General features: G+C 40.1%; 1 protein-coding gene across 1 annotated transcript in view; it reads left to right on the top strand.

Annotated features, from left to right (window-relative positions):
• The window catches only part of PRTG (protogenin), a 76,702-nt gene that overhangs the window by 38,562 nt on the left and 24,457 nt on the right, over positions 1-13,683 (top strand). The window contains 2 exon segments of the mRNA XM_041468939.1: positions 471-776; positions 1,642-1,830. Coding sequence (XP_041324873.1) covers positions 471-776; positions 1,642-1,830 — 495 coding nt within the window.

Genomic DNA, 13,683 nt, shown 5'->3' with positions numbered 1-13,683 from the left:
GCTCTGATTAATAAATTCTGACAGGGTTAAGCTTTGTCAGCATGGAACACTGCCATTTCTGGTTGTCTGCCAGTCTCTTTATCAGAACCCTCATTACATGGTAAGTGGAAGAAAACATGCACCAAGTGTTCGACTGCAGGTTGTTGTTTGGGCCCTGGGTTGGAGCTGCTGCATCTAATGCCTTGGCAGGCAGTGTGTCAGACCAGTCAGGTGCTGATTGCCTTTGATTACTGCTGGCAGCAATAAGAGAAGAAAATGTTGAGAGCCTTACAGAAAAAAGTTTGCTTAAGCTGTTCTGCACGCAGCAGGTGAGAAATGTGAGAAGTGTCAAATTATCCTTAAAGAAGAATCTACAGAACTTTCTGGATTATTTAGTCTTACATTACTGGCATCTCATTGTGGGCTGAGGTATCAGACAAGAATTTTCTCTCTTTTCCCTGAGCTCAAAAGCTTTTTCTTTTCCTTTTCAGTTCCCTTGAGAGCTCCTGAAATCAGTTTGACAAGCAGGAGCCCTACAGATATCCTCATCTCGTGGCTGCCGATTCCTGCCAAGTACCGGCGTGGCCAGGTGGTGCTGTACCGTCTGTCCTTCCGCCTCAGCACCGAGAGCAAGGTGCAGGTGCTGGAGCTGCCGGGCACGGCCGCTGAGCACCTGCTGGAGGGGCTGCGGCCGGACAGCCTCTACCTGGTGCGCATCACCGCTGCCACCAGGGTGGGCTGGGGAGAGGCGTCCCTGTGGACCTCGCACCGAACTCCCAAAGCCACGAGTGTCAGAGGTAACTCTTGGCACGCTGTGCGCTCAGCAGCAAGGGGTTCTGGGGTTGTTGGGTTTTTAAATTTTCTTCTTAATTCAAATTGCATAGAGCAGAGGAAAATGAGGCTAGAAGCTAAAGCATCTGAGCGGCTCACATGCAAGAAGCAGACTTTCCTGTGCCATTTTGTTCACTGTAAAATACATTTCTGCAAACTGGAACGCTGCACATTAGCAGTGTAATGTTCTAATTAAGGATCTGAGTTCTTCCCTGTATGTCTGTATTATTAAAAAATGCATATATATTTTGAATATGCAAATTGATATGTGAAGTCTAATTTGTTATAATTGAGCTTTGGATTTTATTATTATTTAGTAATGTCATGCAGAAAGAACATTCAGCTTCACAGAAATAGCTTGAAAACTATGCAGATTCGAATTTTTAACTTTATTCCTTAGCTGTAGTCCACATCCTTCTGCTTTGGATTTAATTGAGTTTTGACTACTAAAGTGAATTATTAATGCTTGATGAAGTGTGATGGTATTGTTAATCATATTTACTCTGGCTCACTTTAAAACAGGAAATAACTTTGTAATTTTCTTTGGAATGCTTTCATTTTTGCTTAAAAATAACTACCTCATAAATTTATTGATTTATTAAGATGCAGAATTAAAAGCTGTTTCTATTCTGTTGTATTCGAAATTAAGTTGTTAGATTTAGGTTATAGGGACCCAGATATCATAAGAAAGAACTAATTACCTGACTACACAGATGAGTTAGAATCAAAGTCTGGAGTGAAGTTTGGACTGATGGACATCCAGATTTTTGCATGAAAAATAGCTTTTTCTAGAATACAAGACTATTTTCTTTGTGTATTTCTCAACCCCAGCACCGAAGTCTCCCGAGCTGCGTTTGGAGCCCATGAACTGCACAACCATTGCAGTGCAGTGGCAGCAGGACGCGGAGGACACTGCAGCTGTCCAGGGCTACAAACTCTACTACAAGGAAGAGGGGCAGCAGGAGAATGGACCCATTCTGCTGGATGCCAGTGACCTGGAATATACTGTCAGTGGTTTGGGTGAGTGTACAAAATACTTCTCATCTCTTTTGGAAGATAGTGATACCTTAGAGAGCTTAAATCACTACACCTGTAAGGCAACAGAATTAGGTTTGGCCACCTATTTTCCCAGCAATAAGCTTTGTAGTCTTGAGTTAACCTTCTGAGGGAATAATCCTCTCACAAAATATGTATTGCACAACACTTAGATAACCAGATCTTGTAAATCTTGTATAAGTTGGAAGGACACCCAACTACTTATCACAAGATACAGAACTTAGTAAATGCTGCTAGTAAATGACATGTCTTTTTAATATTCACATTGATATGCAGGTTTTAAATATTTTTGGTGTTTTTTCCTGATCTAGGAACAGTGAAAGGTTAATATAAAACACCAGAGATTCTTCTCTGCTATTTTTAGCCTATTTCTGTCTTACTCATAGCCTTTGTCACAGGTATACTGCATGACGAGCACTGTTCAACATAGAAGCAAGTAGCTCTTGTGCATGTTATAATCCTGTTAATATTTTTAAGGAGCACTGGTAAATATTTGCAGGACTGAGCACAGGGCTTGCTGAGTACCACTGGAGTCCTTCCACTGGTCACTTGATTCTCTTTCCTCCAGTAGTGCTCGCAATGTGTATTAGCACAGATGTGTTGGGTTCATCCCCAGGTAGAAGGTACTTTGTTTGCATGCAGAACTGAGAGTTTCTTTCGTCAAAAGATGCAATTTATCACATAATCAGCAAAGGTAATATAGGACTTGCCACTTGCTGTTTGAAATGTGTTGAGATAGTTTACTTGGTGGTATTGTGGAGAGTTAATCTTGGCTAAGTTATCAAAGTCAGCCTGCAGTCTTAACTAGGTCAAATGCCTTCCTGCCCATGCTCAAGTATTCTCATCTGCTGCATACAGTTGAGATACAATTTTAGGGGAGATTTGAGAGACGTATTCTGGTCTGTTAACTGGACAACTGACCATCTGTGACCATTTCTAGCCAGAGCATCTGGCAGTGGCCGACTGTTTAACAGAGCTGTGAGACAGAAGAGCACAGAAAGGATGTGGTGTCTGTGTGTCCTAGGACAGAAGTGCATAAATCTTTTTCTTATTATGCAATAAAAAGCTGTAATTTCAAACCTGCAAACTTATTACCAGTGTGATCTACATTATATGGATTTTCTCAGTACACTAATACTCCTCAGATGAAAATACTATTTTACAGAATTATATTAAAATATATATTCTCTGTGTGGTTTTGTTGTGTTTTCTTCCTAGTAAGCATGTAGGCAGATGGGAAAATGAAAGAAAAGTGAGTTGGGAAATTACAACTTTGACATGTCACATGGTTGCAGTTGACTGAATTGTGAGAAAATTGCAAGAAGGAAGAATTATTGTGCTTGAGTTAACCATTCAGTCATGATGCATGTGATGTGTTGAGTGTTTATTCTTTATCATAGTTCTCAGTATCTAAATATGGTGACCAAAACATGATACATTCCATATACTCTGATTGCTGTAATTTATATTTTTCACATCTGCATAATTTGTGTGGCTGCTGGGTGGCTTCACTGAAGAGTAGTTGTTTCTTTGTGGTTTTTTTTGTTTTTTTTTGTTTTTTTTTTTTTTGTTTGTTTGTTTGGGTTTTTTTTAATGGAATATATTGAGTTATTTGAAGTATATATCAAATATGAATTTTCCTAAGTTTCTTTGCTGGTTTTTTTTTGTTTTTTTTTGTTTTTTTTTTTTTTTCTTTATAGCATTTACAGTAAAAGGCATTCATCACTACGGCTACAAAAGACTCAGCTTAGGAAAATTGATTAGGTCATGATTTTCCACTGCTAAGATGATTACTTACACTGCAGCTTGGAAAGCTCACAGAGGCTTCTCGTAGTGATAGTGCCTGTCTGACTGCTCTGTTTGCCCTTTGCCAAACTGCCTGCTTGAAATACTTGAGCATGCCAAATTATTTCTTAGAAAGCAGTACAAAGCCAATCTTCTGCCTCTGGCAGCTGCACACACGGTGATTATAGCAGGTAGAATTGTATGCAATATGTAAATCCACAAAGACTGTGGCCGCATCCACACATCAAGAAGAAGATTTGTTCATTTTTTTATTTCTTGTGAATAACCTACTTTATTTATGCACTTAAAAATGAAAACTATTAGTTATTAGGAAGTGGTCCTACCTGGTACAACTTGAGGTGTAACAAGGCAAGCCACCACACTGGCATTTGTGTCTATGGTAAACTGATTTTTCATGAACTGCACAGAAGCTTTGAGGACTTTTCTGTCATCCATTTGCCTCTCCTGAGGACACTAAACTACTGATTTATTGACAGAGTCTTTAAAATAAATGTCTTCATTATGAGCTACAGGAATTAGAACACTGCAAGTGTGAAACTTGAAGGGGAAAGGTGTGTGTTAAGACTTTTGGTATAATGTATGTTGCATAATATGGTCAAAAGGAAAAGTTATTCCTAATTTGAAAGAATATGCTTACAGTCCTAGGTACTTCCCAGTGCAAAGAAGGAGCAGTTTCTCATGCATTATCTGTTGCCACAGAATTTGTATGGCTTCCAAGCACTCCCTCTTCATGTCTTTGTCATGACCTACAGCTGCCCGACGTTCCCTGCTCCTTTGCATAGTTAATAAACTGCAGACAGACTTCTAGTGACATTTAGAGCATGTCAATACATCCGTCCATGGAACTTCTGCAGATGTTGGTACAAATGCCAGTTGTGCAAGATATGTGTATTAAAGAAGACATTTCACTTACCCTGTGGCAGTTAGAGTGCATCAAAAATGAGAGTTCATGATTGTCTCTAACCAGAGAGAACATGAGCATTGTTATTGCAAGCACTGTTGATTGCTTGGTTGTTGGTAGCTTTGCTATAGCTACTGTAAATTATTGCAAGTGTCTACAGGACTCTTGATGGAAGAATAATTGTGCTAGATAAAGCAGAATCAGCCATGTTAGTGTGAAATAGATTTCAATGATTAAACATGGAATGTAGCAATATGAATATTATGCTGCATATTTTTAGTTTCTTGTTGGTTCCTACCTTGTGTTCTGAGACGTGACCTCTTTTTCTCCAGTGTAGGTCTACCCAGTTACTTCTGTGTGTTTTTAAACTGGATTATTTACATGATAGTCACCATGTAAACAGAATTAAATGATCTGATCATTTATTCTCAAAATAAATATCCACAGTTTCACATAGACATTTGTTTGTGTTAAAGGTCTTTGCATTTATTTTTCAAGAGCAGGCCATTTCCTTGTTCAGTGTAAAATTCCATTATTACTTGAATATGCCACAGGAGCAGACCCTTGGGTGCATACCATGGATTTTTTTCTATTTTAATTCCTCCTGGTCTAGAAATTTTACCCTCACAGCAAGTCTTTCATTGTGAGGCTTGATAAGTCTGCTGGTACCAGGTAATGGTTCAGGATGTGTGTTCAGAAGTTGAAGTGAATTTTGCTGGTGGAAGAGTTTGTTAGGGAACTCTCTGGCTGTGCAACAGGAGAGGGATTGGAAAAAACTTGAAAGTTAAAACAAAGACAGTGTCCAGAAAAGCTCAGCTCCCCCTTTAAGTGTGTTCAGATTACTATTTTCAAAGAGTACTTAAATCGTGTGCAGGTGCATCTGTGCCTCCATGAAGTTGGTGTCACTGCTGGGCTGAGTGGAGTGTTTGTCTGTCAGAGCTCACTGGGTTTGCAGCTGTATCCCTGGTAGGAAAGAGGAGCCTGTACAAGGATGGCAGTGACTCAGAAGAACCATCTGAAGCTTATCTGGGGGGATAAAATCAAATTCAACTTCTTGGTTGGCAAACTCAGGAAAGCCTGATCAGTTCTGGTGCTGTGATGAGAACTGTTTTTCAAGCTGCTTGGAAATCTTAATCACTGAACTTCATTGTTCAGTTCTTATCATGCTGGTAATTAATTAAATGAATGCCACTGCTGATTGTGTGCCTTTAGCCTCCAAGCCTTCTATACTTGGAGGGAGGGAGGAAAGCAAGGATTCACTTTGCTAATTCATTCTTCCCTGACTGCTGTGTGGGAGCTGTGCCACCCTGGTGCTGGCAGTTACATGAGGGTGTCAGGAAGTTGCACTTTGGTGACAAGGCAGATGTTGGGTACCAGTAAATGCACCCAAAACCCTGAGGCCAGGAGGTACTGGCAGATATGTGCACATGTTCTGTAAGTGCTCTTTTGTTTTTTTGCTGCATGATGATATCAGAGTAGCACGTCTCCCACAGACGCCTTAGGGGATGGAAAAACGAGTCTGTTTGCTTTGGTGAAAATGCCTTGAGCCTGGGAGCCCAGAGCTCCTTGGCCTTTCCCTGCGAGTTGCCTCCCCAGGACAGCCTGGGTGCAGTGTCCTGTGCTGGGAGCATTGCTGCCTCTGCAGGGCCTGGGCTGCAGGGCTGCTTGGCAGCGTGCAGTGTCCTGTGCTGGGAGCATTGCTGCCTCTGCAGGGCCGCTTGGCAGGAGCATGGAATGGAGAGTATGGAGTGTGTTATAAAATAAACCATTCAACTAATAAAGTGGTTGATGATTCCTGAGAGGCTTGGAGACACTGCAATGCAAGCTTTCTCTCTGGGAAAGCTTCTCCTGTGCTGATGGGGTCATCTGAACTGTTTAACATGAGGTGCATAACAGCCCTGGTACTTCTCCTGTTACCCTGGTTTTATATTACCCATTGGCATTTTTCCCTGCCCCAATCTACTAGTTTTGGAAAAAAAAATTAGATTCTGTCAGACTCCTGTGTATGATGTACTCCAAAAAGTTTGGTCTTAATCAGAAAAGCTTCCCTGTCTGAAAGCTCTCCTGTGTTCTGCCTCTTCCCAGTTACAGAGAGGAGAAATAAAGCAAAGTGCATTTCCCAGTGTTCCTTGACTTGGACAATATTTCCAAGTGAAGAATTTGTCCAAGTCTGAATGACACAAAGGCACATTTTGTGACCCTGCATGGCACTCCTCTTTGGAAAGGAAGCTTCTGCTGAAGAATTAGCCAGCTACCTACTACACTTAGGATTCCCCCAGAGACTCGCCCTTCAGTTGTTTAATTTCCCTGGGATCTATTTATATTGTGTTACAGCCATGACTGCAGCTAAGCTTTAGTCCAGGGCAGCAAAGATGACAAGGTCATTCAACAGTCTATAGAAATTGAATAAGGGTGTGTAAGAAGAGTCACTGCAAAGAATTCCTCCAATTAAGCTGCCTGCTGCACATCACCCAAGCTCCTCTTGTAATGATCCTGTTAAAGTGCTTTAAAGTTTCATAAAGCAGTTGATAGGGTGGTGAGATAGCACACAGCAGTTTCATTTGCACCACATTGCAAATGAATGTGCTGGAAAATGTAAGTTTAAAAAACTCAATGGCATCTCTGACAGTGTTGATGCTATCTTTCTTAGGAACTGCAAATGCTTAAATATTGAGAAGGAACACTAAGTGCATTTCATGAGTTAATGCAGTCATTTCTGAAAGCTGGGGCTATAATTTCAGTTTTATCCCATGTTTTGTTGGTGTCAAAATGTAGTCTCACATTGCTTGTATCTGACTGTTCTGGAATACTGAAAATTGTGTATATGGGAGTTGATATTGCTTTTTGTTTATAAGTTTCTGTGGAAATTGAGTTTGGAATTCCCATACAAATTCAAGGAGCCAGACATTCCTACAGTTATATGAAGTGATGTGAAAGAAACACAGGTTTTTCTTGAGAAATACTCTTTTTTTTTTTTCATTGTTAACTGTTCTCAAATGGCATTAAAGAAAATATAATTTAGTATAACAGATGTACTTTTTTCTGCTTGAGGTATTTTACATCATATCAGACATCCACAGTTAGTGAAATGCTGATTTGAGCAAAAAGACAGCTCTGTTAAAAAAAAAATATCAGAAATTGCTTTAATTCTTAAAGATCAACTAAAAGCTCAGTTTTCTTGCTTGGAAAACCAGATGATTGCACTGCCTGCTGTATATACTGTGGTCACTATATTTACATTGTTACATAGTGGAAAGTGTGTAATAGCTCAGTAGGTGACCAGGACAAATATTATCATTTATTTCCACTGTTTACAGCTGGGTCAGTCTAGTGTTTACTCCTGCTGATTACATCCTTAAACTAAACCTCTTATCTGTCAATTCTCCTGATTGTGTGTAACAGCCTTGCTACTACTACTTATCAGCTAAAACATAAGGGATTTGCTGAGAGGGGAGGAGGAATTGGTCAAATTGCACAGGAATAAAACCAAAAGCCCTGCAAGTAAACTGGGTATGTTTAAAATCAGCTAACTGTGACCCCTTTCTCTTCCCCAGCCATGGCAGATTATGTATATTTGTAGTTAACCAGCCCGAGCTTTGCCTAGTCCTGCTAAGATAGTACTTCTGTGGCACCTCAATAAACAAGAGACACACATTCCTTGCTCCACATTCATGAAAGACAGACCTGTCACCACTCTAAATGAGTCTGTCTTCCAAATGCAGACATGGCATATCTGCTTATCATTTTTTTCTGGTTTTTTTTTTTTTTTCCTTTCAGGTTTTGAAAGTTAGATTATAGATTAGAAGAGAGAATGGAGGAAGCTTTATTACCCTGTGACTTTTTTACCTATAAGATATCAAAGCAAATGCTTCTTTATAAGCTTTCACCTCTTTTATATAAGAACCATATTGCATTTTACAGGCTGTAAATTCACACAGAGATCAAACTGGGCTTTGTGTTTTGTTGTGATTTACAAACTGCTGCATCATGCTTTGTTTCCAGTGTATGGCAGTGCCAGTAATTTCTCCAGGGCTGTTTGTAGCAGAGAGCTCCCTTTCGGCTCAGATTTACCATCCATGCTTGTGGAAGACCAGACTGAGTGGCAGAGGCAGGGAAGGCATCAAATCTCTGTTTTGTGTGGCATTTGTGCTGGTGTTCTTGTTGGTCTGTGTGCAGCTGGGCTGTACTGGGGCAATAGCAGGCGGCTGCACAGTGCAAACACCCTGACACGAGGTGAGCAGACACTGGTTCCAGACTCACCCACTGGCTTCATGCCTTCCTTCTGCAAGGAGAATACTACACTGCTCTGCTTAGGTGAAAAATTGATTCATCAGGGGTGTAAATTGAATTCTTACTGGGCAAAACTGAAGCTGATGTTGAAGTCTGTGGCCTTATGTTGGAGCTTGTTGGCCTGGCTTCCACTACATCAGCTGTGTCTTGGGCAAAGCTTTATTCAAGCCCTGAGTGGGAATCCCAGATAAATATCAGCTTGTTCTGAGCAGATTTGCTGGGGAGTAGCCAGTTAACTGTCAGCTGCTAATGCTGCATACCTTCTGTGCAGTTCAAGTGACACATCTGTAAAACACTGTAATGCCTTCCTTCCTGTGTAGTTCTGCCATTATTTGTTTTGCGTTGTGCAGTATTGCAGATTTGTATCATTATTGCATATTTTCACTTAAATGTTTGTTCTTAAAAAGATGGCTTTGTCCTCTGTTTTCTGTCAGAATTTAAATTTACCTCTATTAAAGAAATTTGATTTATATGTTTTTTAAACCACATCACAGTTACTTCTGCCCATGTTTTTTGGTTTTTTTGATAGTAAACGTTATTTTCATACAGTTAATTTCTAGTGGAAAGCTTTAATTAATTTTTAATGTCTTTGCCAATTTTAAATTACATCATCAGCCTCTCTAGGTTACCAATTTAGTCAGTAATCAACTGCAGTAGGCACTGGAATACTGACATTTGTAACATCTGCATTAGCAGCATAACTCGTTTTGGTGTTGATTAAAATGTTATGTATGACAGACCCTTATGAAGAGGAATCCCTGTGCTTTCTTTTACTTAACAACAGAGTCATGGAATGGCTCTAAAACTTGTGGAAATGTATTAATTTGTCAGCATGATAAGCACTTAATCTTGGGTCAGAAAGATGCATTCTTGCTCTCTTAGTTAAGATCTTGCATGAGCAGGTAGATTGTGTTTTGAAAGGATTTTTATGTCCAACATGTTTTTATGTAACCTTCTGGAACATGCTCTGGTCCAGTTTGAACTCGGTTATCTGGGAAAATAGCCCTGATATCCTCATTTAAACATGCCTTGACTTTCAACTTCCCAAGCTAGTGGCCCTTTAAAGGGAAAGGGCATGACAAGAGAGTTGATCCTCAGTGCAGAATAAACATTGAGTGTACTGTACTTAAAAAATCAAAATCAAGAGGGCTAAGACAAGTTAAGCCCTGCTCTAAAGAGATACTGTGAGCTGTCAGATGGGGGAAGTGTCATTGTTTGGGACACTGCCTTGTAGCAGTGTTAAAGGTAAAAATGTAAAAATATGGGCTTTACAAAAAGATGTGTTTGCTAAGGCAACAGGAGAGATTATGTTCCATGGGCCCACTCCAGCAGCATGGAGGGGTTTTGCCTATTTTTGAGACTTTTGCCTCTATATCAACTGTCCCCATAACTGAGTTGGACATGTTTCTCTCAGGGGATCAGATTAATTGTGTAACAACTCAAAGAACTGGAATCAAGGGTGCTTCAAAGTAGGAGGAGAAGATTTTTTGCACTCTGGCTAAATAACTTGCTAGCCTGTAGTGCAGCAAAATGTGTTGTCTTCAGGGTATTCAAAGGTAAACTTTTCCATGGTGGGAAAGTGATTAGAATCTTGCAGGAAATGCTCTCTGCTGCTCTGCGGTCTGGGGTAGGAATTCCACCATTTAGAGCTAAACCTGTGTGGGAATTCAGCTGGGAGATTGTGTCATGTTGATTGAGTAACAGCTAGGATGCATGCAAATAATGTTGCATTGTTCATTTGCTGGAGCTGAAGGTTAAAATTTACTTCCTGAAAGGACATATTGATCACTCCTTACAATAAGAAAGTAGTAAATAACTTTAAATTCAGAACCTCTAATATGTTTTTAAGTATTACAATGAATATGTAATAAGTATGTTTTGATAGCTGTAAAGTAAAAGTGACCACTAAATAAAGACTTAATTTCTTGAAACTGGAAATTAAGTTAAATGTGTACCCCCCGTTTAAAGCTAAAAATGAGCAAGCAGATAATGATGGCAGGAATGGCCAGATAAGTGATAAAGTTTCTTAAACAAAACAACAAAATAAACCAAACAAAAGAACCCCAGAAATCTGAACTGCTAGTTACATTCCTGCTGTACAATCCTTTTTAGATTTAAACAGAACTTTAAATATGGTGGTTGATTTTTTCCCCCCCCCTTTTTTTTTTTTTTTTTTTTTCCTGGAATGAGAGGATTTGTCTCTGGGAGACAGCATTATTTAATTTGCTATTTATTGGACTTCATTAGTAAAATACTTAAGTCCTGGATTGCAAAGAAACTGCTCCTTGGAGAAAGCTTAGAGAAAACTCCTGTTATAGGAAATTAAATCAACATTGTCCATTAATCATACTGCATGTCAACCCCCAGACCTCTCTTGATTGTTCTCGGTGAATGTGAGGAACCATTAGATGTGTGAGGTCCTTAAAGGTCTGAGTAAGTCAAAGGGGAAGAGTTTAAAAAAATGCCACCATTAGCACATGAAAGAGACTTCAGAGTGGACAGAAGAAAACATTTGCTGTACAGGGCTAGTTACATTTCTTAATTTTTTTCCTTTTTTATTTATTATTTTCTTTCGTTGTTAACAATCCAGATGTTGTGATCCAAATGTTAATTTAATTCATCGTGAAGCTTTTTTCATTAACTTTTTTTTGGGGTCATGTTACCAGTTGTAGTTGTATGGGAAAGGTAAGAATAGGGGATCTTTGTAATTTCTGTGTTAGTGATAAGCAAACACACTTTTAAAGCTGAGCTAATATGACTTCTGGTAGCTTCCCTGTCTTAAGTAACACCTTGGTTATATATTTGCCATGAAGGCATTATTGCTAACAGAAGCATTTTTTCAATTTTGGGAAAAGATGCAATTGTGAAAAAGTGCATGTTTGTTTTTTTCAGGCTTCCTGGAGTCACACTTTTGTGGCAAATGAAGGAGGGGATGCAGGAAGTGGGGAAAAAAACAATCTTGTCTTGGAAGAAGCCCCTCTTGCTGTAAAACATCTCTTCCAAACATTCGGTTTTAAGTTTTTTTGTTTGTTTTGTTGGTTTGGTTTTTTCCCCCCCCTTTTTTTTGTTGTTTTTGTTGTTTTTGTTGTTCCTTTGGGTTTTTTTTTTTTTTTTGTTTGTTTGTTTCTAATCTAGGAAAAAGGTTTAGTATAAATAAAATTTGCATTAAAAAGTGTATTTCAACATTTATGTTCACTTTGACAGTGTTTTTTTACCTTTCTCATATCCAAATATTGTACCCCTGTTCAAGCTGGTTATCATTCAGAACAAAACCACTGCACATCCTTGTAGAAACCAGGACAGGGAAATCATTCTGATCCTCTTTGCTAGGTCTGTGAAAGTTTCTGGAGTTTTCTGCCTCTGGTGGCATCCAGTTGTGCATGCTGGGGGTCTCTGTACAACTGACACTTTGTATACTTAGACAAAGGAGGAGTATACAGAATCCTGTATGCAAATACACCTTGAAAATGTGGATTTTTTTAAAGGTAGTTGAACTGGAGATGTTTTGGGGTGGTAGGTAGGATGATGTGGGAGAAGAGAGAGACAAATGGGTAGATATTGCACTACCGTGCCTTTAGTCCATTACCAACTTTCTCCCTTGTATATTCGAGGTGCAGGGAGGGCTGTGCCCACAGGCTGCTCCCCTGCTCAGTGGGTGTGTGTCTGTATTTGCATGTGTATATAGACATTGCTGGGAGAGGAACAGGATATCTTTTTGATCCCCTTTGTCTTAGTCTAGCTCAGCACTTCTCCATCACAAGCATGCCTCTCACTGTGTTAGTACTTTGCATTCATTAGTACTTTGCATTCATTGTTATTTCCATGATAATTTCTAGTGGCCTAATTTGGCCTTTTTTCTCTCTTCATGTCTTGGCTGCCTTCTTACAGCTTCTCACCTGCCTTTATTTAATCTCTCATAGCTTCCCATCAGCCTGTGTTGCCTTGGTGACAATCACTTGCCTTAGAAATCTCTATCTGTAGCACTCCCTACCAGTTGTCTGTGCTGGAAAACTTTTCTCAGATGTGGCTTGGATGTATAAAGTCTGTGTATGTATAAAGTCTGTGCATGTATAAAGTCTGTGTGCTATCCAGGCAGAGTAGGCAGGCACATTTGGGCTGTGTTTGATATCACTGTCAGGCAGGGATGTTCATCCTTCTCCTTCAGAACTGACAGCCAGATCTTGGTTCCAAGCCAGTTAAATACCTGAAGAAAAGCACCAAGCACAGTCAAGTTGCAGGACAGAAAAGTGAGCTGCTCGGTGTGATTCAGAGTGCAGGCAGGAGAGCAGGGCCCTCCAGCTGGCCCAGCAGTGCCTACACCTCCCTCTTTCCCTTGAGCCTCCCTGTTGGAAGATCTGTCTCTCAAGGATCATCTTCCCCCTTGCTGGAGCCTGGAGGAGTCTGCCAGTGGCACCTCAGAGCCTGTGCTGTCCCTTGTGTCCCTGTGCAGGGCAGCTCTGCCTGCAGCATCCACCTCGGGCAGTTATTCTTATTTCCACTTTTCTAATTATGCATGTTCATCTGTCTGTGCTAAGAGCACGTGCTGTGCTCTTCCAGCAGTTTGTAAGCATTCCATGAGTTTCACAGGTGAATGAGTGTTCAGTGTCCCATGGTGCACACTGGGTACCTGGAACACAAGGAGGAGAAGGGGCATTTTCATGGACTGCTCAGGTACTGATGGTTTAAGCTGAGTTGACAATGATATCCCTGCAGTCAGTGACAGAACTGAGCTGTGAGTGTCCAGCTTTCCATCTTTGCATCCAGTCTATTAGATAACAGCTCCCCCTTGAGGGAAATATCTTTGTTAATAAACTCATAGC

Source organism: Pyrgilauda ruficollis, unplaced genomic scaffold (genome assembly GCF_017590135.1).
Source record: "Pyrgilauda ruficollis isolate IOZ18807 unplaced genomic scaffold, ASM1759013v1 scaffold23, whole genome shotgun sequence".
Classification (NCBI taxonomy): Eukaryota; Metazoa; Chordata; class Aves; order Passeriformes; family Passeridae; genus Pyrgilauda; species Pyrgilauda ruficollis.
The sequence above is the reverse complement of the archived record's forward strand: the minus strand, read 5'-3'. Positions and strand labels throughout refer to the sequence as shown.